This window comes from Monocercomonoides exilis (assembly GCF_001643675.1).
Source record: "Monocercomonoides exilis strain PA203 chromosome Unknown scaffold6-2077815, whole genome shotgun sequence".
NCBI lineage: Eukaryota > Preaxostyla > Oxymonadida > Polymastigidae > Monocercomonoides > Monocercomonoides exilis.
In genome coordinates, this window is record NW_027150551.1 from 791,807 (window position 1) to 816,566 (window position 24,760).

The 24,760-nt window shown below is 34.6% G+C and overlaps 5 protein-coding genes across 5 annotated transcripts; 3 read left to right on the top strand and 2 right to left on the bottom strand.

The window, feature by feature from the left end:
* Window positions 1-2,792: 2,792 nt before the first annotated feature.
* On the bottom strand, window positions 2,793-5,299 carry MONOS_5991 (uncharacterized protein). The gene has a single exon (XM_067876187.1). It carries the CDS (start codon window positions 5,278-5,280, stop codon window positions 3,055-3,057), a length of 2,226 nt encoding a protein of 741 aa, XP_067733794.1. The 5' UTR covers window positions 5,281-5,299; the 3' UTR covers window positions 2,793-3,054.
* Window positions 5,300-5,356: 57 nt separating this feature from the next.
* On the top strand, window positions 5,357-7,475 carry MONOS_5992 (uncharacterized protein; the record flags this gene model as incomplete). Its single annotated transcript, XM_067876188.1, has 7 exons — window positions 5,357-6,055; window positions 6,122-6,298; window positions 6,407-6,601; window positions 6,713-6,781; window positions 6,988-7,060; window positions 7,167-7,257; window positions 7,391-7,475. The coding sequence occupies exons 1-7, from the start codon at window positions 5,396-5,398 to the stop codon at window positions 7,473-7,475; spliced, it is 1,350 nt and encodes a 449-aa protein (XP_067733795.1). The 5' UTR covers window positions 5,357-5,395.
* A 313-nt stretch (window positions 7,476-7,788) lies between these two features.
* MONOS_5993 (uncharacterized protein) lies at window positions 7,789-12,088 on the top strand (the record flags this gene model as incomplete). The annotated part of the gene is made up of 9 exons (XM_067876189.1): window positions 7,789-7,863; window positions 7,916-7,991; window positions 8,041-8,108; window positions 8,189-8,361; window positions 8,416-8,698; window positions 8,781-8,955; window positions 9,101-9,293; window positions 9,401-9,530; window positions 9,660-12,088. The coding sequence occupies 9 exons, from the start codon at window positions 7,789-7,791 to the stop codon at window positions 11,619-11,621; spliced, it is 3,135 nt and encodes a 1,044-aa protein (XP_067733796.1). The 3' UTR covers window positions 11,622-12,088.
* A 4,740-nt stretch (window positions 12,089-16,828) lies between these two features.
* MONOS_5994 (uncharacterized protein) lies at window positions 16,829-23,667 on the bottom strand. Its single transcript, XM_067876190.1, has 4 exons — window positions 23,583-23,667; window positions 22,982-23,529; window positions 22,304-22,916; window positions 16,829-22,094 (listed from the first exon to the last, which is right to left on the bottom strand). Exons 1-4 carry the CDS (start codon window positions 23,647-23,649, stop codon window positions 17,386-17,388), a joined length of 5,937 nt encoding a protein of 1,978 aa, XP_067733797.1. The 5' UTR covers window positions 23,650-23,667; the 3' UTR covers window positions 16,829-17,385.
* A 9-nt stretch (window positions 23,668-23,676) lies between these two features.
* Window positions 23,677-24,745, top strand: MONOS_5995 (uncharacterized protein). Its single transcript, XM_067876191.1, has 3 exons — window positions 23,677-23,985; window positions 24,065-24,277; window positions 24,330-24,745. The coding sequence occupies exons 1-3, from the start codon at window positions 23,920-23,922 to the stop codon at window positions 24,594-24,596; spliced, it is 546 nt and encodes a 181-aa protein (XP_067733798.1). The 5' UTR covers window positions 23,677-23,919; the 3' UTR covers window positions 24,597-24,745.
* The last annotated feature ends 15 nt before the right edge of the window (window positions 24,746-24,760 follow it).

A 24,760-nucleotide genomic window follows, 5' to 3' on the forward strand; every position in this document is an offset into this window, starting at 1 on the left:
TTAACTCACTTTCTAAAACTATCAAAATACCAGACGGAAAAAGAGTTATGCTCACAAAAGAACATAAATATTCTGTTCAAGTAATTGCACATTTCGTGGGGAGCTAAAACAATAAAATAATCAGAAAAACAAGAAAGAAAGACAATGAAAATGAAGATAAAAATTATGTAAAATATAATAATTAATGTTTGTTCCAATCTTATGAATGAAGATGGAAAGGTATTTAAAATTCACACATAAATAGAATTGCTCATTGATAAAACACTTCTCAAGTTTCACAGATAAAAATTTCAAAATCAAAGGTCAAAACATAAATATTAATGAACTTTCAAGAACAAATAATTGAATTTTGCTGGAAAGGAAGAAAATATAATGTGAAAGAAAGAACAGCGAACTTTGTTTAATGCTCACACCTCAGCAAATTTCTCATCTTTCAGTTCCTCTTTCCCTGGTTTCTTTCTCACTTTCTCACCCAAAGCGCATTTATTTGTTTGATGCTTCTCTGTAAGCTTTTGTGACTCATGTTCATTAATAGGGTGCATATTTTATCTTGACCTCAAAATTTTATCTCGACCCTGTTTTTTTGAAACTTATTTTTGCTTTTTTGATTTGTGAAAAGGCTTAAAACAAAAACAAAATAAATAGAATTCTTGATATTTTTGTTTTTCAGAATTCTGTTAAAAAATTTTTTTGATATTTTTATGTTCAAAAAAATATTTAAATTTTTAATATTTTAGGACCCAGATCAAAGACTTGCTGGCCGTGAAGCGAATATTTCATAATGAACGTTTTAAGCCACAGCATCACAATTCTACATTCCTATATTATTATTTTAACCTGTTTTTGACTTTTTCAATTAAATTTTTAACCTTTTTTTCTCATTTCACTGTTTTTGCTTAAAACACGATTTTCGGAACAAATATGAATTTGTGTAAATTTTTAATCACATGAAAAATAAAAATAAGGTGTTATTGATTGTGTATTTTTGTTTAATTTTGAAATGAAAAAGAATTGAACAAGAATTTGAAGCGAAATGGCAGAACATATAAAAATTTTGATCTGAAAATTGTTCGTCATATCCAAATATTTTAATGTTTTTTCTTTGAGATATCATTTCATTTCAAATTTGTTTTTATTTCATTTCATTAAATTTTAAAACAAATGGATGCATGTCTTTGAAATCGTGTTTTTTAAAAAAATGTATGAAATGAGAAAATGTGTTAAAAAAATAAGTTGAGAAAGTTATAAACAAGTTTAACTTATAAAAAAGAAACAATGTATTATGATATGAAAGCTGAAAACTTCTTATAAAAAATATTCGCTGGAATAGCAGCAAGTCAATGATCAAAACATAAAATTATTATAATCCTCGATCTTTTTGTGAAACATGAAATATTGAAAAAAAAATACAGAATAAGGAAAATAAAACATTTCAAACATTTCTGGTTATTTTTTATTTATCGCAGGCTTGTGCATAGCTGCTGACAAGGCAAAAAAGAAAAAGGTCTAGATAAAGAAAAAAGGTCAAGATAAAATTATAGCCCTATTTCAGAAGTTGAACGTTTTCCACATTTAAAGTGTATAAAGGCGGTTCATTTTTCATTTCTAAAAGCCCCTTGTCATTTTTCCGCAAGCTTCTCCATGTTTGAAGCGTTGTTTGATGCCTCTTGTCGAGCGTTTGAATCAATTATAAATTGGATTCAATTTTTTTTTTTCTCTTCTTCGTCTTCGTCTTCGTCTTCTATCGTTAAAATATTTTGTCCATGTATTGTATTCACTTTTCAAGTATAATGCCTCTTCTTTATGGAGCTTAGACTCTCTTCAGAAAGTCCAATATCCATCTTTCGGATTTGTTACACGAAAATATCTCGTTCAAAAATAATTTGCCTTTTGAAATTGGAAATCTTTTATAGACGATTCAAATCAAAGAAAATAAATGTAATCATGTTGTAAGCATATAAATGATGAGCATTATTATCTCCATGATTCGAACAAATCATGTGAAAAATTCAATTTCTCAAAATTTTCGTTGTCAAAAGCAAATCCATTGATTTTAAAATCTCTATAACAAGCAAAAACTAAAAAATTGTTTATGTAATGATAGAAATACAAATATATACTTTATGCAAAACACATTTCAGGTTTTTTAAATAAAAGCAAATTGCCTTTCATATTTCATTTTCTGCAAAATTAAATTTTCATGTCTGAAACTTGAGATTTCATTTTAGCTTAAAATCGCGAATTTATCTCTGAAATCAATTCTTTCAAGCAAAAATCGCTTTCCAAAAAAAAAAGAACAATTTTTGAAAAATTAATGGGAAAGCGTTTTTAATGATACAGAATTCTTTCGTTTATGAAAATTTTAATGATTTGTTCCAAACTTTTTTTGCAATCGTATGATTATTATTCAAACACAATCGTGCAATATAAGATACAAAAATATTCAAAATTGATAAAAAATCTTTGAAAGAACTATGTGGAACAAAATTCAAAAAATATAAAATTATTTTGAATTATACTAAAAAAAAATTTTTTTCATATCTTTTTCTTTTTCTTTTTTTATTTGTTGTTGTTGTTTTGAATAGTTCGTTTTGAAGTTTCTTATTTTGTGAATAAAATATTAGAACCGATTTTGAAAAAAAAACAAGCATAGATAAAAGATACGATAAAAGCGATAATTAAAAAAAACGTAATTTTCATAAAAAAGAGATTCTTTTTTTTTTCGTTTTGATGACATAAAAATGAATTTTCACTTGTAACGATATTGTGAGAAAAACTGATGAAATTATCAATCAAAAACATATTCTTTTTTGCGAACTTTTCTAATTTACGATAAATTTCAAAACTGATTGGAGTTCCTGATAAAATGAAGAATAAAAATCAGAAATTGGCAAATACTATATGGATTCTAAAATTTTGGTTTTTTTTTAAAGGAGTAAGAAACATAATAACTTTTTTTAATAAACCACAATTACAACAATAGATAGAAAATAATTCTAAGATAGTTCTTAAGAATCGTTTGAAAAAAAAATCAAAAAACAATTCAAAATAGCTTCAAAAGTATTCAACTTCAACAGGCGCCTCTCTTTTAATGTGATCGTTCGTTATTGACAACTTCGAAGGTTGAGCCTTTTTATCTTTTGACTGGCGCTTGGAAGAGCCGAATCCCTGATATGTTAACAAGAACGAAGCAAACCGAACAGAAGAAGAATCATAATTTTCAGCCTCATCCGAATCTTCTTCCTCTTCTTCCTCTTCTTCAAGGGAAGTTTCAGTAACTGCTCCGTTGCCCATTTTCATCATAGACGTATCTTGTTCAGTTTTTTTCCTTTCCAGTTTCTCTCTTCTTTTCACTCTCCTTTCTTTCTTTTTAAACATTTCTTTTTCCTCTTCTTCTTCATTCTGTTGTTTTTCCAACAGCTCCTTCTTCAGTCTTTTGTAGTTGCACACTTTGATTGTGATGAAAATGCAAAAAAGCACAAAAGTCAAAGCCATCACACAGCATACAAAGATTGACAATATCGTCAATGGATCGGAATCCGACGAAGAGCTCATTGCCGAGCTTGGTGAAACACGCAAATTGAAACTGCGATAATTCGATCTTAACAGCTTAAAATATGCTGAAATAGAAAAGGAATGAGATTCTTCAGCTGGTTTGTCTTTACCCAGCCATTCATTGTGCACTTCTTTTGCGTCACAACTTTCATCGAGGCAAAAGCCTGCTAATTCTGCTGATTTACCTTCTGTATTGTCCAAGCAATTAGCAAATTTGACTGATTCATTCAACATCTTCACATTTGAATCAAGTTGAACATCTAAAAATCCGTTCTGAATTGTATTGTTCACAAATGTGCATTCTGTAAATTCGACGCTGAACTTGTTTGAAAAGTCCAAGCTTTTCTCACTCACGTGAATGCTGATTGCTCCTCCATTAACCGCGTTATTATTGCTAAACACTGCTTTTGTAATGCTTGTTGCCTTTGTATTAAAACAAATAATTGCTCCTCCTTCCTTTGTGAATGATTCTTCATTCCATTTCACTTCCTTTTCTGATGTTTCGCAGAAGCAATATGAAAAGATTGAAGAACTAACAACAAATTCATCACAATCAAGTATGAAAACGGCTCCTCCTCCACCATATTTACTTTTTACGTTTTGAAAAGTCGAATTTTTGATGAAAAGAGACGCGGAATAAAAATTATCTTCATCTTTTTCTTTTTCTTCCATTTTTTCTCCAACAATATTTATTGCTCCTCCTTCTTCTTCGGCCCAGCAGTCAATAACCCTGCAATCGCACAAACTGATGTCGACAATTGTTGTACCCGAATCTTTAGATTTTGGCGCGAAACAAAAAACGCTTCCTCTCTTTGCACTCATTTGCTGAAAAGTGCAAAATGAGTACGATATATTTCTGTGTGGTGATGTTTGCGAAGAGCCAAGTGAATAAAAAACTGAATTACGCTTATTATTGGATGATTCTGTTGTTTGATGTTGATGAATATTCGAAAAAGAAGTATTCGAAAAAATGAATGATGAAACTTCATCCCAATCTGGAAGAATATTCCCAATTGGATGAATATTTCCGTTGGAAAATGTGCATCCTTCAACTGTGAGTTGTTGAATATCATTACCTTTATAAATGTTGCTTGTTTTCGTATTGCTGCAAGTTGGTGTTGAAAGATTGGTAAAATAACAATTTGTCATTTGAACAGAGCTCAGTGGACCAAAATTTTCCAAAAAATAAGAGTGAAATAACTCAAAATTTCCAAATTTTAAATTTGACATTTGAATATTCCCGCCTAGCTTGCCTGTAAAAAGAGAAGACGCTGCGGATATTAGATTCTGAAATGATTCAATAGAAATGTTATTTATTTCAAAATTCCCATCCTCCATGAAGAACAAAATTTTTCCTGCATCCTTTTCAAGAATGGAAGAGTCTTTGATTTCAACCTTTGAATCTTTAAATAAATCAACAATTGTGTTTAGTCCAGTTGCGGCAAGAGCAACTGACTCAAGGATTAATGAGGAATTCTTCACAATAAAGATCCGATTTGAAGTGTCATCATTTGGTTTCACAATAGTTTCCAGTACTGCATCTTTCGATGATAGATCAGCAGCTGGAAAGTTCTTTATTTGGTATTGTTCTTTTTCCAGGGAATTCGAGTGCAAATTCTTGAATGAAGCATGAAGTGATTTCCTTTTTTCACTGATCATTGTATCTGCATCAAATGATGCATCATTCTGGAAAAATAACGAAGATATGAATAAAAACAACAACATTGAAAAAAGATAAAATATTATGGATTATGACCATATTTATTTTTTCATCATGGAAAATAAGATAATTTGGTAAATATCGATCTTATTTTTTAAAATTTTTATTTTATTCAACGAAATGTCGTATATTTCTACGCAAGATTTTAAAGAATATGAACACAATTCTGAGATGTACAAAACCTGTGAGTCTTCAAGACATATAGGTCGAGATAGGTTCGATGATGCTTCTTTATCTCCTCCATTGACACCTGATGATGAGCCGCAAATTTCCTCAGTGAAACAAAAACGCACTCCTGTAAGAAAAACAGATATTAAGAGTAATCATACTATTCAATCAAAATCAGCTCAAAGATGCCCAACAAAGCGGTTTTCTTCATCAAGAGCTTATTATTCGCCAAGTGAAAGTATACGTGGTTCGATTCATACTCCGTCAACATGCAGATCAGAAGGTGCATCAAGTTATGCAATTGAAAGGCAAAGTGCATCTGCAAAAAGGCCTGAAACATCTGTTCATAATTCAAGAATGAATCGTGCGAGTTCAAATCAAAGGCCTTCAACAGCCGCAGAAATAGCTATAACATCAACCAAAAAACCGTCATCGCAAAAATCATTTAGACCTCGCACAAGCAGTAATTTAATTTCCAGAACACGTCAAATGAAATCGTCAACTTCATTATCAACTCCAAAACAAAATACGCGTTCTTTTAAGCAAGATAAAATTGCAGAAGTTGATGAAACTGCTGTATCACTTAATTTTGAATCGGAAATGAGTGAAGAAGTATGAATAATAACTGTTAAGTGTAATTTCTCAAAAGCATACATTCAATTTCTTTTTTCCTAAAAGGAAATAAATGCTCAAATCGAAGAATTTGAACGAAGAAAGCAAATTGCAGTGAAAACGTATGAATTCTCAAAAGCAGAAGACGCTCAAAAAGCTATCGAAATATTAAAAAAGCTGAAAGAAGACGCAAAGACGCAAAGTTTGAAGAGAGCTCATTCAGAACGGCAGAAACAAATTTTGGTGTGTTCAGTTTATGACATCTTAATTTTTAAATGGCGATTGTTTATTTTATCTTGTTTTCTATTCCAATGAAATTTTATTCCTTCTTGAATAATTCTTGTTTGTTAGGAGAGATATCAATTTGAGAAAGAGGAGCTTGAGTTTGAATGGAAAACCTTATTTAATGCGCAGAAAGAGGAAGGAGAAAGAAGTTTGAAAGAATTAAGAACTGCAGCTGCGCAGAAGAGAAAACAAATACAAGATGCTCCAATTTATCCAGAAAATTTCCATCCTTCCAAAATTATTCTTGATTTAAAAAGAAAAGTATGATTTTTTTAGTTTTGAGCATTTTTATGATAAAAAAAAATATTTGTTTTGATTCAAAAATCTTCTCTTCTTCTTGCAATGCCATAATGTTTGCCTTGAATTGCTAAGATTGATGTTCTTTCTGCAAGTGAAAAATTCAAGGAAGCAGGAGCATTGACAAAGGAACTGAAAAAAGCTGTATGTTTATTTAGCATTCTTGAATAGTGTATATTGACATGGATTTTTTTTTTTTTTCTTTGCATTCTCAATTATTTCATGTGTATTTATTTGATGAATATCTTTTCATATACTTCGCTTATCAATTCTCAACCAACGAACTTTGTGATTCGATGTGAAATGAATTTTTGTGGTTATGTGAATTCATAATTGCTTCAATGCAACAGGAAGCAGAAGAAGCAGAGGAGTATCAGAAAGCAATGGAAGATAAAAAGAGGAGAACTCTTGCTGCTTTAGATGGTATTTGATCGTTAAGCTTTATATGATTTTATTTAAGTCCTTCAATAACATTTTTATAATTTTTTCTTTATTTTCTATTTTTAATAATATTCATAATCAACTTCAGCAAAGCAGCAAAAGGATGAAGCAGATTTGTTAAGAAACCTCGAAGACCAAAAAAAGTCAATGATGGCACTCGAAAGACGGGCAAGACAAGAGTTTGTTATGAGTCTTTCTTTTATCTTTGCATAAAAATCACTTTTATGAATAATATTTATTGTTTCTTTCTTGCTCATCATCCTTTTTTTATACCAAAAATGCGGATTTTTGATTTGGTTGTGCTTATTGTAGGTTGGATTCGCGTTTCAGAATGATTTCAAGAATGGAGGAAGATATTCAATCAACGCTCACAAAGAAAAGTCTGAAAAAGGGATGAACGTGAAAATTTTTATCAGCTTTTGGTTTCTTTGTTTAAATATTCTCTTGTTGTTATTGATATAGTTACAATTTTTTTGACGTTTTTGTGTTATATTATTGCTTTTCAACAATATCTTTCGTTTGTTTAGTAAAGGTTTTTACTAATAAAAATTTTTTTGGAATTGTAAAGAGTAATTTTTGAAAACAGATTTGTTTTTTTATCAAAATAATTTATTTGTATAATTGTTATGATAAGCTCAAATGATTTCAAAATAGGAGAATTTTTAATTTCGAAAGAATTAAAATATGTTGATGGGTAAGATCTTTAAAAGATGAAAGCACAAAAATTTGAGGGTTTAAAAGACGAAAAGGAAGACAAAAAGTTTAAGCGCAAGCGTGTCATTAAGGTGAGTATATGTTTATGCAAATTAGATTGTGAATATTTTTGTCTTTGTTTAGAAAGCTCGTTCTTACGCAATGTGCAAACAACTTGTGAAAATAACGAAAGGAAGGGAAATGGGAAGGGAAAATTACAGTTTGAAATTTTGTTTGTTATCTGTTTAATCGGTTTTATGTTTTTAAAGTTCCATTATCGACTGCTGTGGAAAAGCTTGGTGCTGGATCTGGAACTGCATGCTATTTTTCTCTGATGGTCTGCTTTTTTATTATTAATATCTTTCATTTTTATGTACATATATGTGATATGCAATGTTAATGTGATGCTCCCGAAAGAAACACATGGCATTGATTTTTGGTCTTTGTACAATCACTGCCATTGCCACAATGGTTCTTTGCACTCAATTTTCATTCTTCTACCCGGATCCAACAGATATGTTGCTATGGATTACTCCTAGCAATATTGTAAAAGCCAGATGGGAAGAAAGTCTTGATTCAAATAAAGTTAAGTTTGCATTTATTTTTAGCATTGGAAAATTAAAAAGAGTTTAAATAATGTAAAGATTCATCCTCATTCCAGAACTCCTCTTTTGCATTTTATTTTTCGCTGGAGTTAAATGCATGCGTTCGAATTTGAAAGATGTGGAAGATCAAGCAGATAATGAATTTTTGTCAGCTGGTGATTATGGAATGCTTGTAGATGGTCTTCCTCGAGATTTAAAAGATGCCAAGCGTGTTGTTGATCACTTTGAGAAGCTCAACGCGCAAGTTCATTCAGCACTTCTTTGCTATGATGTATCGAAGTGTGGTCCGAATCAAGCTAAGCTTGACGAAGCTGTGGAAGAGGTTTGAGGCGTTTTACATTTGCTTTGATATAATTAAATATATATACATAACGTTTTGTGTCTTGTAAACGTGTGTTTCTCAGTTCCGCACAGCAGAAAGAGCAGAAGATACTTCAATGGCCAATCTCACTCACTTTGCCAAGAACTATCTTACTCATGAAGAGCGTATTATAGATTTTTCAAACCACGAAGGCGAAGAAAAACAGAGCGGAATCATTGGAAAGCTTCTTCGTTTGATTGGATGGAAGAGAGATCCAAGTATGATTGCGGCATTTATTGCTTATCTTCATTTTATATGCAAAAAAAAATTTTTTTTTAATTTTCAATTTTTCTCTTTTCTCTTGTATTATGTGAATAATATCTACTTGTGTATATGTTTTGAATGGCAAACCATTTCATTCAGTTTCTTATCGCGGAACGATCCAGAAGCTTTTGAAGAAAAGAAACAAGATGGGGAATCCAGCTGACAACAAGAATACTGGCGTTGCATTTGTGCTGTTTGAGTATTCAAAGGATATGAAGGACATCGCCTACAGATACACAACAGAGTCCAAATACAACATCTTTGGCACACTCACAAATATGACTGAAGAATTGTATGAATAAAATTGGATTGTTCTGAATTTTATTTGTATTATTGTACTTTGTTTTTTTTATAATTACATATCAACAATCTTTTTCTGTTTGCATTTCTGCTTTACAGGAAATTTGAAGGAAAATATTTGCTTCGTGTGCAGTCATGTGTTGAGCCAAGCGATGTGAAATTTGAGAATCTGGGAACAGGACAGGCAGAAGTCATTATTAGAACTATTATTCTTGATCTCATTGCTTTGGTATGAAATGTTGCAATGTTTCTTCTTTTTTTTTCGTGGCTAACCTTATCTTCTATTGAATATATTGAACTTATGTTTTTCTATTCTTTTTTTGAATATTATTGTTATTCACTTCTTTGATAAACTCAGGTATTTATTACAGCTGGTGTTGTCATCCCACACTTTTTCAACGAGCTAAAGACTAAAAACAACGACCTTATTCTTTCACTTGTGCTTTCATTAGTCGTGACAGTTCTTTCAACAGCTATCACAATGATCATCAAGATGATGGCTCCATTTACAAAGAGGAGGACGCAGACGCTTCTTGTCTCCTCTTCGATTTTCCGCATTTGGGTGGCTGATTTCCTGATGGGTGTGTTTGCCACATGGCTGTTCTCGATCATCGACTCAAAGGAAGTCGCCTACCAAGATCGGATGCCAGAGTCGCGGTCGAAGTACTTCATGAGCTACATCTGGTTCGAAGAGGTGGCAATTAACTTGCTGATGGTTATCATTGTAGATGTGGCGAAAGTGTCGATCATGCAGTTCACACAGATCGTTGGGCGGGTGATGCGCCTGCCAATCATCATCTTTGCTGACAAGTTCACGCAGCATGAGGTGAACAAGGCATTTGAACCGCCGGCGTGGCCGCTCGAGATTCGGATGGCGCATATGATCAAGACGGTGTTTGTGGGCATGATGATATCTCCCTTCATGCCTGTGGTGGTACCGTTCCTGGCAGTCTACTTTGCCCTGCAGTTCTGGATTGACAAGTTCAATCTGCTGAGATGGTACAGGGCGCCTGCACAGTACTCGTTTGACATGATTTTGACAGTGTGCAACTACATCGAGTATGCCATCCACATCCACTGCATCTCAACCATCGTGTCGTATGTCTTGCTTTCTTATCACAGCAACCCTGAAGAGAACACCTTTGAGACTTATTGGTTCGGCTATGTGTTTGCCATCTGCTATGGAACATTTCTCTTGTGGAGATTTATCATGTGGCTGTACTGGGGATGCAAGAGAGGATTCATTGTGAAGAACAAAGCGCAAAAGGACGATGAGATGGACGAGACGTTCGGGCAGAAATTCTCCAAGTTTGAAGATGTGCTTCAGTGCTACATTGATATGCACCCGTGCTACAACGAGCCAGATGTGCACACAGCCAAAAAGATCGACGGCCTCGATACGACGCCAATTGCAGATTATCAGTATTACTCATACTACGGGAAGCGGAAGCATGTGAGGCCGCTGAAGAAGAAGATTGCCTGCTTAAATGCTGATGGTGCAGAGAAGTATGTGGATGCCAGCAACAAGGCGAAAGTGAAGAGGGCGATGATGACGCAGCGGCAGAGAGACAAGCTGGATGGGAAATCGACGTGGCGCTTCAACTGGTTTGGTATCGGTGTGGACGATCCAGACAACGACGACAATCAGGAAGAGAATGTGAAGTTCGGCTGTATCGACGATGTGACGTTCTCTGCTGAGCCAGCCACGACGCAGGATGGCCGCTTTGTGATTGGGTTGGACTCCTACTCGGTTGCTTATCCGACGCCTCCTTCGGCTGATTCATCATCTTCTTCTTCGTCTTCATCGTCTTCATATCAAACGTATGAGAACCCTGCTTTTATTGTGGCGCAGACAGAAGCGATTCCTGAGAGCTCCCAGCCTACATATCCAATTGCTCCTGGGAGTGCATATCCCATTGCACCAGCTGAGCCTATTGGAGCTGGGCCGATGATAGCCGAACCTGTTGGAACTGCTCCAATTATGGCTGAGCCTGTGGTATCAGCTCCTATCATGGCTGAGCCTGCTCCTGTGGTTGAATCTGCACCGATTGCTTCTGCTGAGCCTGTCTCCGCTGAGCAAGCAGCGCCAGCCACGTTCCTTGTTGCAGAAGCACCAGCGACTTATCCAATTGCTTCAGAAATTACATACCCCATCGCTCCTGTTGCTGCTTCTGCTGCTGCTCCTGTTGAGGCATATGCTGTCGAACCAGTGACAAATGGAATGGTTGTGGCAAGTGCTGTAACATATCCTACTGAACCCGCTGTGCAGTCGCTGCATCATCCTGTCGAATTTGATTATCCACAGCCACCACCTCAGTAAATTGTTTAGCATACAACTGATTTTTTTTCACCTTTTTTTGTCAAATGTGTAAATTTTAAAAATCATTTATTTATTAACTTATTTATTTATTATTTACCTACATTTTTTACCAAAACGTTGACTAATTTGTTAGGAGAATAATGTTTTCATTTGTTTATTTTGTGTTTTTTTCTAAAATGTTTTGACATTTTTATAATTTTTATAAATTGTTTCAGGGAATGTTTTAGTAATATGACTTATAAGAGCAAGATGACTATCTTTAAGGAGATTCTATGATTAATAATTTTTTTTTAGGAAACTAGTTCTTTCATGCATACCTTCTGTGTAATGGAATTATGATTTCTGAACAATTTTTTTCCTTAGTTGTATCCTTATAATTCTTAAACAAAATCAGTAGTCGTGTTTATTGTTTTTCAAAGTTTTCAGAGATGCCAAAATTTTTGATAAAATAACAAAATAAAACGATAGAATAATAATAAGAAAAAAAGGTGGGGGAAAAAAAAATAAAAATATCAATAAAGATATCTTAGAGTGTGTGTTCCTTTTTTTAATCACTCTTTCGTTCCAGTTTTGTTCAGAAAATTATTCTTTTTGGGAATAGTTGAAAAAAGTCTGATGAAATTTTTGAACTGTTTGGAAAATTCCATCAAAATTTCCATTTTTTTTTCAACTATTCCCACAAACAATAATTTTCAGAGCAAAACTAGAACGAAAAAATGATTTTAAAAAGGAACAACAAAATATATAAAAATATTAAATAAGCAAGCAAATATAAAATCAAATACAAATAAAATAACAGAATGAAGCAATAAACTGTAAAATAAATAAAAAATGTTCGCCTATTCACTTTCAAAAAGTAATTTTTAAAAATTACTAAAAAGTATAGAAAGGCATCAAAATGTGATAATAAAGCACAAATGTGCATTCAAAGTGAAAAGGTTGAAAGGGGTTGTTGATTTGAAAATGACTCCAAAAAATTAAAAAATAAAAAAAAAAATAAAAACTAAGTTAAAAATTAAATAAAAATTTAAATAAAATAGATAAAATCATTTATGAGTGAATTAATATTATCTTTAATCATTGGTCTATTTTAATACAGTAGCATCAATATGTATTGCTTAAAATTTGGTGGCAAAATACTTTTCACAATTGCTGCACCCCAGGTGGCAAATAACCAAATCTTCGTATCCTTCTTCTTCCAGTTTTTCAACAACATTCTTTTTAAAGATTATAAATCTTTCCTTTTTTTTCAGTTCATCGTTATAACTTTTCAGATAAATTAAAAGATTTGACATAAATTTCAAATGACTTTGCACAAAAGCATCTTCAGACGGAAATTTGCATGACTCCTCCAGCATTGAATCAACAGTTTCGGTTGTAAAAACATCTTCCAAATAAAACGTCCAACGCGTTGTGGTCATTTCAACCATAATTTGTATGCATTGCTCCACAATATCTTTGTAATTGTTCCTGGCAAATTCAAATAACTGAATAATGCATGTAGCCAACCAATCGCATTCTTCTGAGGAAATGCATGCTTTTTTGATGACAAAATTGATCGTTGAGCACCATCTCTCGATTGCAATTGCTTCTTTATTGGATTTCAGTCCTGTTTCTTTTTTTTCCCAATTCACGCAACTTTCCAGTTCTTCAAGAGCATCTGTTGACTCCCTCACAAAATGCATTTCACCAATGATTGTATCTGAAAATCTCATGTCATCGTCTAATCTAAAGGCGAGTAACTGAAAGGCTGCTTGATAAGCAATAAGCGTCAAATAGCGACGATTTTGATGGCGATTAATTGTACCTTTCAAAGCACTCAGATTGACAGCTTTTCCATGTGGCTGTGCATAAATAACAGAATTATTCATTTAAAAGAGAAATATAAAAGCATACTTCAAAATGGTTATGGCGGCACATTGCCAATAAAGCCATTTCAACCTCATTTTGAGTTATATATTTACTTTTATCAAAAGCGGTTTGACTCAGATAGCTCATGCAGGAAATCATAGAATTTGCGTATAAATCTAATTTCGAATTGGTAAAAAGAATGCGACATATGCAAAGATCAGTCAGTAATGTTACGTTTTTAAAATTTCGTTTTTTGTCTTCATCGGCAATTAAAAAGTTGAATCTTTTACATAGGAGAGATTCGTTATAATCATCGCTATAAATGTTTTGCAAAAAACTGCAATATCCAATACTCTTTAATAAGAAAATGGCATCATCATTGGATAGTTTCTTTTTCGCAATTAACCGATTAAGTTCATTAAATGTTTTTTTGCTTATTATCAATTTAAGCTCTTCCTTATTCATGGTATCTGTCATTTCAATGATCTCGTCCATTTTCTTAAATTGCTCCTCTTCATTGAAATATTCCAGTTGGGTTATCATTTCTTCAATAATAATCAAAATAGTTATTAGAAAAGCTTATTAAATGTTTCTATTTTTTTGTGCAAACTTGAAAAGCGTTCTGCCAACATTATATTTTTTGTCTTGTTGTAATTACAGTAATAATTGATTGCTAGAATTTTCGAAAACGTTTGGATTGAAAGAATTTCATCAAAGGAGATTCTATAACAAAATTGCAAGAAATAAATAAAAAGACAGACTTTGTTCGTTTTTTTAAACAGTTGCAACTGTTACTTGAATGTAATGGGTTGCAATCTACATTTTGTGACAAATATCCGATATTAAATTAAAATAAATCTGATTTAGGTTTTCTTTTCCCCTTTCATTTGAATTATATCTTATGGTGAAATTCCAACTCAATACGAACTTTAAAGTTATTGAGTGAAATAAATATTGATGAAATTTGATGAAAAATCTTGTGTATTTCGTTTTTGCAACATTTTAACTTTTGGAAAAATAAAATTATAGGTTAGACATTTTGCAACAAAAAGCAATTTTTTTCCGTGAATGGAAAAATGACTTTTTTTATGTTTTTAAAGGCAAGCGAATAAAAAAAGAATTTGAGAATTATTGGTTTCATTTTGTGGATGTCGTTAATTTGAAATATGAGAAATCATTCGTACTTCAAATATGATGAAACATCTGTTTCTTCTCAATAACGCCTGACCATTTACTTGTGTCAATGCGTTTCATTGAATTAATAAATTCCTCAACTTTTGATTTTTGAATTCTTTCAAGTTATAATGAATCTGTGGTGGAAGTTTCATTTTTTTCATTTTTTTTTTCAAACCGTGATCAATTTTATTGGACTGAAAAATGAAAGATGATGTTTGTAAGATTCTGATATGGGTAATTATTTTTGAAAACATAACTTTTTTCGGTGTTTTCATTTTTCAATGATTGTTAGTTTTTGGAAAGAGATTTTGCATTTTCAAGAAAAAAGCATCACAACAATTATAAAAACTATATTTATGATTCATAAAAGATGAAGACGTTTTTAACAAGCTTTTTCACTTTTCTGTGTTCTTTTGCTGATATTCAAAGGATTTTATTCATCCGAAATTTTTGAATAAAATATTGCGATATCAATAACAATCACCCATATGATAAAAAAGTAATTTTTGTTACATACCTTTTTTAACGCTTCGACATTGAACGAATTAAAAAATAGCTTCAAACAATTTTATGTGAGATTTTGAAAAAAAAGATAAAATGAATGTGTGTCGAAAAGCGTTGATAATTTTGAAAAATAAAAAAAAATTGTTTGTGACAAATGGGTGATTATTTTCGAAATAACAACTATTTCGGAGTGCTTGTTATTTAATATGTTCTCTTCATTTTTTATTCATATTTTTCATTTTTATATTTTATACAAAACAATTGTGACAAAAGTTAAACCTGACATTGAAGAAATACATATAATTCTTTAATTTGTGTAATAATTTTTGAGTGCTCATGAACGAGTATTCAAAACAAAAATCAGTTCTGTAATTTGTTTGTTGAATATACTTGAAGGAAAAAAAAACCATTTTTCAAAAATATTATAAAACAAAACAAATTTGTGAATTGATGAATTCAAAGGGGAAAAAATATTTTAAACATCAGAAAAAAGATAGAGCTGAAAAAACAAAACTTCAATAAATTACACAAATTATGTTAATTGTGAAAACTACACTTTCGTGGCAAATCTTTCGATAACAAACAAAACATAACATTTGAATGTGAAAAAGACAAGAAAACTATTGTTGAAGTTTGGAAAACTTACAGTCACGAAAGTGTGTGACTTTCGTCGCTTCACCTAAATTCAAAATTTTTCACAGAAATATTGAACCTTACAGAAAATTTGAAAAAAAAATTAATTAAAAAAACAAATGATTTTTTTATCATGTTTGATATTATTTTTGATGACATAAATGTTTGTTTCAAAACTTTTAGAAAAAATATCAATTCTGGATCAAATTACTATTCCCTCCCACGAATCAACAAAAGTAAGAATATTATTGCATTATTAAGAAATATCTTCCATTCTTGTGAAATGGAGTGTGCCGGAACAAAAATTCTTATCAAGATATGAAATTTTTGTATCAATTGAATATTACACATTTGCGACTTTACAAAAAGAACGAGTCATGTATTGATAAAAAGAAATATTATTATTTTGCATTTCTTGCAAAAAAGATTATGTGTTGAAATTCTTTCTTTCTTTTTTTTTTTAATTCTAGTTTCAGAAAAAATTTTTTATTAATGAATCTTCACGTCGTGTAATATTTAAAAAAAAAACAAATCATCCGATAAGTGTGGCAGATATTTCTTCAAACTTTCGGAAAAATATGAAATGGAAAAAGAATTTTTGAAAATGCAAAATTCTCGAATAGGATTTTCATCACTTTTTCGAACAACATTCAAAGAAATTTGTGTTTGATTTTAAAATTGCTCAAATAAAATCATTAAGACAAACGGAAAAAAAAAACTGAATGTTTCAATTTGACAAAAATAATTTGAATAAAAATATTATTTTCTCACTAAAAAATACAATTTGACTGATCCTTGTTGAAATCATATTTTCGTTCGAGTTTTGATCAAATTTTTAATCTCAATGGGATTATGGTAATAATTTTGTTTTAATGATAACAACATCATGTACATTAAGTGTTACATATTTCAACTCATTTTTTTCGAAACCCCATTGAGATTAAAATATTGATCAAAACTCGAACGAAAGTATGATTTCAAAAAGGATCAGCCATTTGATCAAAAAGTCAAATAGAAGCAAGATATTAAAAAAAAAGGATCAATCACATCTTTTAACTTCCTTTGTTCTTGACTTTGCGTTTAAAAAAAAATAATGGACAAAAATAAGCAAAGAGGATGAATGAAATGATAAAAATAATACATAAACATACTGATAATCTTTCGAATTAAAATTTAAAAAAAAAAAAAATGACAACGAGAAGATGCACAAAATGAAATTAAAAAAATGCAACTCACAAAAAAGAAATATACAAACTGATGAAGAAACACTAAAAATAAAAACTAAAATATAACATTTAACATTCATCAAAACATCTTAAAAAGATTAACATTTGTTTGTTTGCTTAACAAAAGTTCCATTTAAGAATGATCAAATTACTTCACGCAAAAAATCATTTTTTCTGGAACAAAACATTTAATAAAAGAAGATTTAAAAATAAAATTTCAATAATTAAATTGATAAAAGTTGAAACTCTTCAAAAATAAATAACTATACCAATCAAATATTAACCTATGTTATTAATAATTATGTCTTCTTCTTCTTCTTCTTTCTTTCTTTCTTTCTTTCTTTCTTCTTCTTCTTCTTCATCTTTAACTTCTATCAATGCTGCTGGTTCTGAATAATAATCAACGTTTTCTGCCCAGGGTTAAGTCGAATAGGCTGCACACCGCTCTGTCCTGTTTGCGCTGTTGCTTCAACAACTCCATCAGTCGCATTTCCAAAGGAGGAACCACGCAAATGATGTGAAGAAGAAGCAGAGGAAGAAGAAGCAGAAGGAGAAAAAGAGGAAGAGGAAGAGGAAGAGGAAGCATACGAATTTGAAATCTGCGATTGCTGAGACAAATCAACAGAGACAGAAGATGACGCAGAATTAGAAGCAGAAGAAGAAGCTGAAGCAGAAGAAGAAGACATCCAACTAAGTGAAGGACTGTCTGTTTTGATCTGCGGAATGCTCAATGGATAGAAAGGAGTGGGGAAAGATGAGAATCCCGTGGAAGACCTGACATGAAACGGAGAAATTTGCTTGTCTCCCGATGGATATGCAGCAAGCGATGAGAAGTTGCACTGTGGTTGCAATTGATTCTGCAATGGCATCTGATTTTGCAACGGCATTTGCAACGGCATTTGCAACTGCATCTGTGATTGCATCTGTGTCTGCATTTGTGACTGCAATTGGAGCTGATCTGAAAGACTCCTCTTGTGCTGCATAAGAGCAGGTGGCGGGCTGTCCATTGAGTTTGTTCCAAGCTTTGATGGCTGCGCCGACGGGGAAGGAGGAGGAGAAGGAGAGCGCATAACAGGAGAAGGCATCATTCCAGAAGCAGAAGAAGAAGAGGAAGAAGAGCCAAACACAGGTGGAGCGAGAGAAGGTGGAGGAGATTCAGAAATGGCAGAGCAGCTGGCAGAAGAGCTGGCGTCAAAGCGGATGGACATGCTGGCAGTAGGATCAGTGGGAACAGGGGAAAGAGGTGGAGATGGGGAATGAGGAGCATCCAGGTGTGAATCATCGGGGAGTGGAGAGTCAGAGAGCTTGGAGATGGAATACGTGAGAGAAGAAGAAGAAGAAGAAGAAGAAGATGATGATGATGATGAGGAAGAAGAAGTACCAGAAGAAGAAGAAGAAGAAGAAGGAATAGCAGCATGAGAAGAAGACGCAGAATTCACAGAAGGAAACCCAGAAACTGCAGTCGAGCCCATCAGCGGAGCAGCCGGTAAGCCCAGAAGCCTTGCTGGGTCTCTATTAGCAGCCTCTCTCTTCTGCAGCGGCGGCATTCCTGGTGCAATGGTCGTGGTGGAGACACGAGACTGTTCTGAAGAATCGTCTGGATCGCCGCTCAGCTCCTGAGACAGTTTGAGTCTTCCTGACTGAGCCAGAGGAGGAAGAGAAGCCAGTGGGGCAAGAGGAGCAAGAGGAGCCAGCGATGACTGAGGCGGAGGAGGAAGAAAAGCAGGATAGTTTCCAAACTGAGAAATGCTCTGGCCAGCCACAGAAGGCTGTGTGAGTGAGTGTGAACGAGAATGAGAGAGAATTTGAGTGGGCGAGGGCTGCCTGTATGAAGAGTGGAGAACAATCAATGGAGTTGGATTTGTAGACGCACCGTTCGAACAACGCAAAGCAGAGGAAGGATCAGCTGCTGCTGCAACTGATGATGATGATGATGATGTGACAGTTGAATTAGCATTCGTCGCAGTTATTGTCACTGCCCCCGTGTTGTTTGAGGAAAAACGCAGATTCGCTTCCATCCTCAGATCCTCCAGCAGGCTCCGCTCGTTCTCCCTTCCTTCTTTGCAGTCCTGATGCATCTCTTCTTCACTCAACCGAAACCTCTCTTTGTTCTGCTCGTCGTCTTCCAGCTCGATTGGCGTGCTCCTCCTCAGCGCCCCAGCCACCAGCGCCTCGCTCACGTCGCTCAGAAGAGCAGGAGGGATGGTGGCGCGGTGGACAGATGGCTGAGAAAGATGGAGGGTTTCTGTGGGAGTGGCAGTGGAATTAGCATTGGCAGTGGCAGTGGCAGTGGCAGAAGGGGAAATAGTGTTGCGTGATGAGTGGATGAGGGCAGAGGAGGAGGAGGTAGAAGAAGACAATTGAGCAGATGGAGAGATAGAAGAATGACGAGAGTGTGGAGAACGAGGAGAACGAGGCGTATGAAGTGCATGTGATGGATGGGTTGAATTGAGAAGACGATTGCGAGGTGAAAGGGTGGGAGGAGGAGGCGGTGGGTATGGCGGGAGTGAAAGCTGAGGGAGAATAACAACAGCAGAAGAGCCTTGTTGTCTGTTTAACTGTGCTGGCAAAACTATTCTCTGATGAGAAGAAGAAGAAGAAGAAGAAGAAGAAGAAGAAGATGATGATGATGATGAAGCAGGCTGCATGTTTGAAAGAGAAGAGAAAGCAGAAGGATGATACGGAGTGGGATAAGAGGGTGAAACACTTAGCGGAGCCTGATTGAGTGGCTGGCTGTTTTGAATGGAAGAAGCTGTGCTGATTGGAACAAATGCATTCTGCACTGTTATTCTGGTGGTGCTTGAATGACGCTGATGAGCGCTAGAAATTACAGTGGAAGAAAGGGAGGAAGAGGAGGAAGAGGAAGAAGAAGGAGGAGGAAGTGGCGGAGGTGGATAAGATGGATGCATCAGTCTGCTGCCATTCCGTTGAGAATGAGATGAATGCGACAAAGAAAGAGAACTTGGATGTGCTGTAGCTGCTGCTGCTGCTGTTGCTGCTGTTGCTGTTGATATTGATGCTTCATTCATTTGCTGGTTGATATTCCTTTGGGGAAACTGAATCTGCTGTTGACCAACCTGACCAACCTGATTAACTTGTTTACTCTCTCTTCCTTGTCTTTCCTGTTTCCCTTGCTTTATTTGTCTTCCTTGTTTTCCTTGTTTACCTTTCATTCCATTCTGACATTGTTCTCTTTGTTCTCTTCCTTCGATCTCTGTCGACTCATAACGCAGTGGCAGATACGACGTGTTGTCTGCCCTCCCGTTCAGAAGAGCAGAAACAGATGGAACAGAAATGGAGCTGCGATGGTTTGCCTGCACAGCTTGTGGAGAGTCTCCAAGAGAAGCATAAGAGAAGTATGGAGGCATTGCAAGGGAGTTTTGTTGGGGTTGTTGAGGCTGTTGAATCTGTTGAATTTGATGAGTTTGTTGTGATTGCTGTGTTTGCTGTGTTGATTTAGGTAGTTGAGACAATTGAGGGAATTGAGATAACTGAACTGGCTGAGCAGATTGAGAATATTGAGAATATCGAGTAAGGTTGGAAAAATGAGAAGAAGAAGAAGAAGAAGAAGAAGAAGAAGAAGAAGAAGAAGAAGAAGAAGAAGAATGAGAAAATTGAGAAGTTTGAACAAACTGAGCAGTAGAAGCAGCATCTGTTGCCTGGGCATAGCCTGTGATAGGGCTGAAGGCGTTGCTCAAAGGATGCTGATTGGAAGAAAAGGGAGGAAAAGAAGGAGAAGAAGAAGCGAATGATTGGAAATAAGGTTGTTGGGAAGAGTTAGAGGGAAGAGAAGGAGGAGGAGAGGCAGAGAGAGAGGAAGGAGGAGAAGAAGAAGAAGCAAATGAAGAAGAAGAAAAAGGAGGAGAAGAGGAAGAGGAAGAGGAAGAGGAAGAATATGAAGGAGAAGAAAAGCTGTTGTTTTGACTCTGATGCAGATGAAGCTGTGGCTGAATGGCGAATCTCTCAGAAGATGTTTGATGAGGAGAAGAAAGTGAATTGTAAACAGGAGAAGCGACCTGAAATGCAGAAGACAAAGAATGTGAATGACAAATTAATGTGGATGATGGCAATGCAGAAGAAGAAGAAGAAGAAGAAGAAGAAGAAGAAGAAGAAGAAGAAGAAGAAGAAGAAGAAGAGGAGGAGGAGGAGGAGGAGGAGGAGGAGGAGGAGGAGGAGGAGGAGGAGGAAGGAGGAGGAGGAAGAGAAGAAGAAGAAGATGCAAAAGAAGCAGCAGAAGCCTGAGATGAAATGTTTGTGGTTGATGGCATCGCTGTCAGCTGCTGCTGTGATTGCGATTGTGGTTGTGTCTGAAGAGCATAGGGAATGTTTTGTCTTTGAGGTGCTGCGAAGTGGAGGTGGGTGTTAAGCGAGGTGCTGGACAGAGAAGAAGAAGGATAAGGAGCAGTTGCTTCAGAGGAGCTGATTGAACTGGCTGAACTGGCTGAACTGAGACTGCTGCTGCTTGTGGTGGAAGAAGCGCTTCTGTTATCTGAATCATCATCATCATCATTTGAGTCACTAATATCATCGCTATTGTCTCTATTATCATTATTATTTCTTCTGCTGCTATTATTTCTGCTATCTCCACTATCACTGCTGCTCTCGCTGCTGCTGTATCTGCCTTCTTCTGCCTCGTTTGCTTGTCTTGCCTGTCTTGTTTGTCTCGATGTTCTTGTGGTTATGCCATTTCTGTGTGAATGAGCAGCTCTTCTGGAGTGATGTCTTCTGTGTGAATGCGACCCGAGATTCTGCATTTCGATGCTTTGTGTGGTTGATAGTGAAGAATCTGAAGTGGAAGAAGAAGAAGAAGAGGAAGAGGAAGAAGAATTTGAGAAAGAATTTGAAGAAGAAGAAGAAGAAGAAGATGATGATGATGAATGACGATGTCTGCCTCTGTGTCGTGAAGAGCTGCCAGAGGAGCGGAGAACAGACTCAACTGGCTGATAGACAAGAGGAGTAGCTATGCGCTCTTCGTATTCGACGATCTCATCATCGTCGGGGCAGACTGAATATGACAGAGCAAGATCAGCAATGGCTGAGCGATAGCCAACATACTCAATGATGATGAAGAGGAATGTCAAAGCTGATGGGGTAAGGAAGTTTTTTTTTTGAAATGGAATGTGTTAATGGAGAAGAGGTGGGAGAAAAAATAGATTGGAAGAAGAATTAAAAAAAGGAGGACAAATGAGAAAAGAAAGAAAAGAAAGAAAATAAAGCAAATTAAAAAATCAAATAAAAATGTTTTTTTTTAAAAAAAAGAGAAATATTTTTGCAAATTTAAAATTCACAAACCACAAATGAATGCACTCTTGTACTTATAGATGACACAGACAAGTCTGCAGATCACATTCAGCCAAGATGTGTTTGTCCACCCCAAAACTTCTGCTGCCTCTTTGAGAAACAGATCAGCATCCCCTTCGTCATACGCCACTGATTTGTCTTTAGGCCACTTCAAAACGCCATCCGCAATCACACACAGCGCCGCTCGCACCACAAACAAGCCCAGCATCAGCGTCTGCACAATCACACTGAATACGGTGTATTTGTGCTTCTTGGCCTTCTTCTTCATCACCTCCACCCTCGCGGCGCGCCTCCGGCTCATCCGCTTCCTCCTCTCGTCAGGCGGGTAGTTGACGTCTGACGCGATGTTTGCTGGATCGTCAGGCGCAAAGGGTATTTGGATGTCCTTCTTCTTGAGAGAGCGGATGATGGTTATGACCAAGTGAGTAAAGAACAAAACGATAATCAGAAAGCCGAGCAACAAATCAACAAGAGTCACAATAAACTCCACTGTCTCTGAATATAATTCCTTGTCAAACGTATTGAATATCGACGTTGCATTGTATTGGATTATAAAAAGCACGAATAAAAAACATTCATTTATAAGATATCTAAATCCGGAAATCTGAGAAAAAATATAAAAAAAATAGGAAACATTAAACGTCATTTTTCACAAAAATAATATCATACTCTTCTTTTTCTTCTCTTTGTCATCCCGTTTGTTGTATTTGAAATAAGCGCCAAACTGAAAAGGCTGCAAATCAAAGAAGCAACACCCAAAGCCAGCATCGTTGCTGCTCTTTTCGTTAGTTTATTCCTTTCTGATTCAAGAATTTCAGAAACATTTTCAACATCGTAATAAGTGGACCATCTTTTGTCTTCAGTTTTGTTATATTCTCTGTAGCGACCAAACAGAAGCCAGCGAAATTCATATACCCCAAAAAATATTCCAAACATCCCAAGAAAGACGGAAAATGAAGGAAATAATGATTGTAGGGCAAGTGCAAAATTTACCGTGCTCCGAAATAATCCCACTTTAGACCAGCATATTACAGAAAAAAACGTATAAGCAATTGAGAGCATAACAATTCCAATAATAATGAATGTAAGCAATGAAAGAACTCCAACAGCATCAGAAGCACCAAGCAGATTTCCACAGCCACCTTCAAATCCTAAGCATATCACAAAAAGAATTATTTCTATTACAATAAAGCACGAAATATGCTTTTTATGCAAAACTGAAAACAAAAACTTTAATAAGAAAATTAAACGCATCAGCTCATTGACAAACGTTTTTCTTTAGAAAGTAAAGGAACGCTGCGAGAAATTGACGGATTATATACACGCGTTCCAAGCATTGAACATGGAAATAAACTGATCTTACCATAACATCGTGCATTTCTGATTAATTGAATTGCATTTAAATGATTGTTTTCTGAAGCATTTCAGATGCTACAGAATAAATATTTGTTAATGCAGCATAGAAAAAATTAACTATGCATCAAATTTTCAGATCTTAGCCACACTTATTCATCGTAGCCCTGATATGATATGAAAACTGTAAACTTTTTCTACGAGAGAAAGAAACAAATTATCTTTGTTGTATTCTTTCAAAACATCATAAAAAAATGCAGTTATTAATCTTTTTAATTTTATCATTTTCATCACTTTATTCAGAGGAAGCAATTTCACAAGTTTGTTTTTTCTACACTTATTCTCATTTCTCTAAAATGAACTTTCTGTTTATTTTAATTTTTAACTTATTCATTATAGGATGGTGCATTTTCTCCTGCGAAAAGTCATTCATTCTTTGAAAGAAAGCAAACTGAAAAAGCCATTCAAAATTCATACACTCCTCAATCAAAGGATTCACTTCCAAAAGATGAGCTTGATAGCAGGTTTTACACTTCTGGAAGCACTAAAACTCGCAACCGTCCACAAAATAGTGTAATTGCAAACGAGCAACGTCCAACTAGAAAAGAAAACGTGTGCCAATAATTGTTCTTTTCTTTATAATCTTAGATGTAAATTTTTTTAGAAATATGAATTCAAAACAAATTGGATTCCTTCAAATCATTACAACGTTGATAAATCGCAATTCGAACAAAAACCAATCAAAGCTACTCCTCCAACTTGGAAACATAATGATAGTCCTCAAAAGTTTAAGGAATTTGATCCAGAAAAAGCCTTTACAAAAAGCCAGCAAGCCGTAGAAACTGTTCAAGTTGAAACTGCTGCAACGCCTTCAGATTCGTCCGAAAAACTATCACTGTCGAACAGAAGTCCTTATTTACGCTTTTTCTGATTCTTTCACTCACTTTCTCATTTCACAAAAGTTTAACTTCTTGGCAATCTTCGCCTTCGTATTTCTTCGTTTGCAAATATAATTTGTATTAATGATATTTTCCACTTTATTTCACTCAACAAAGAAAATTACAAAAATATTGCAAAAAATTTTGTTCAGATCCA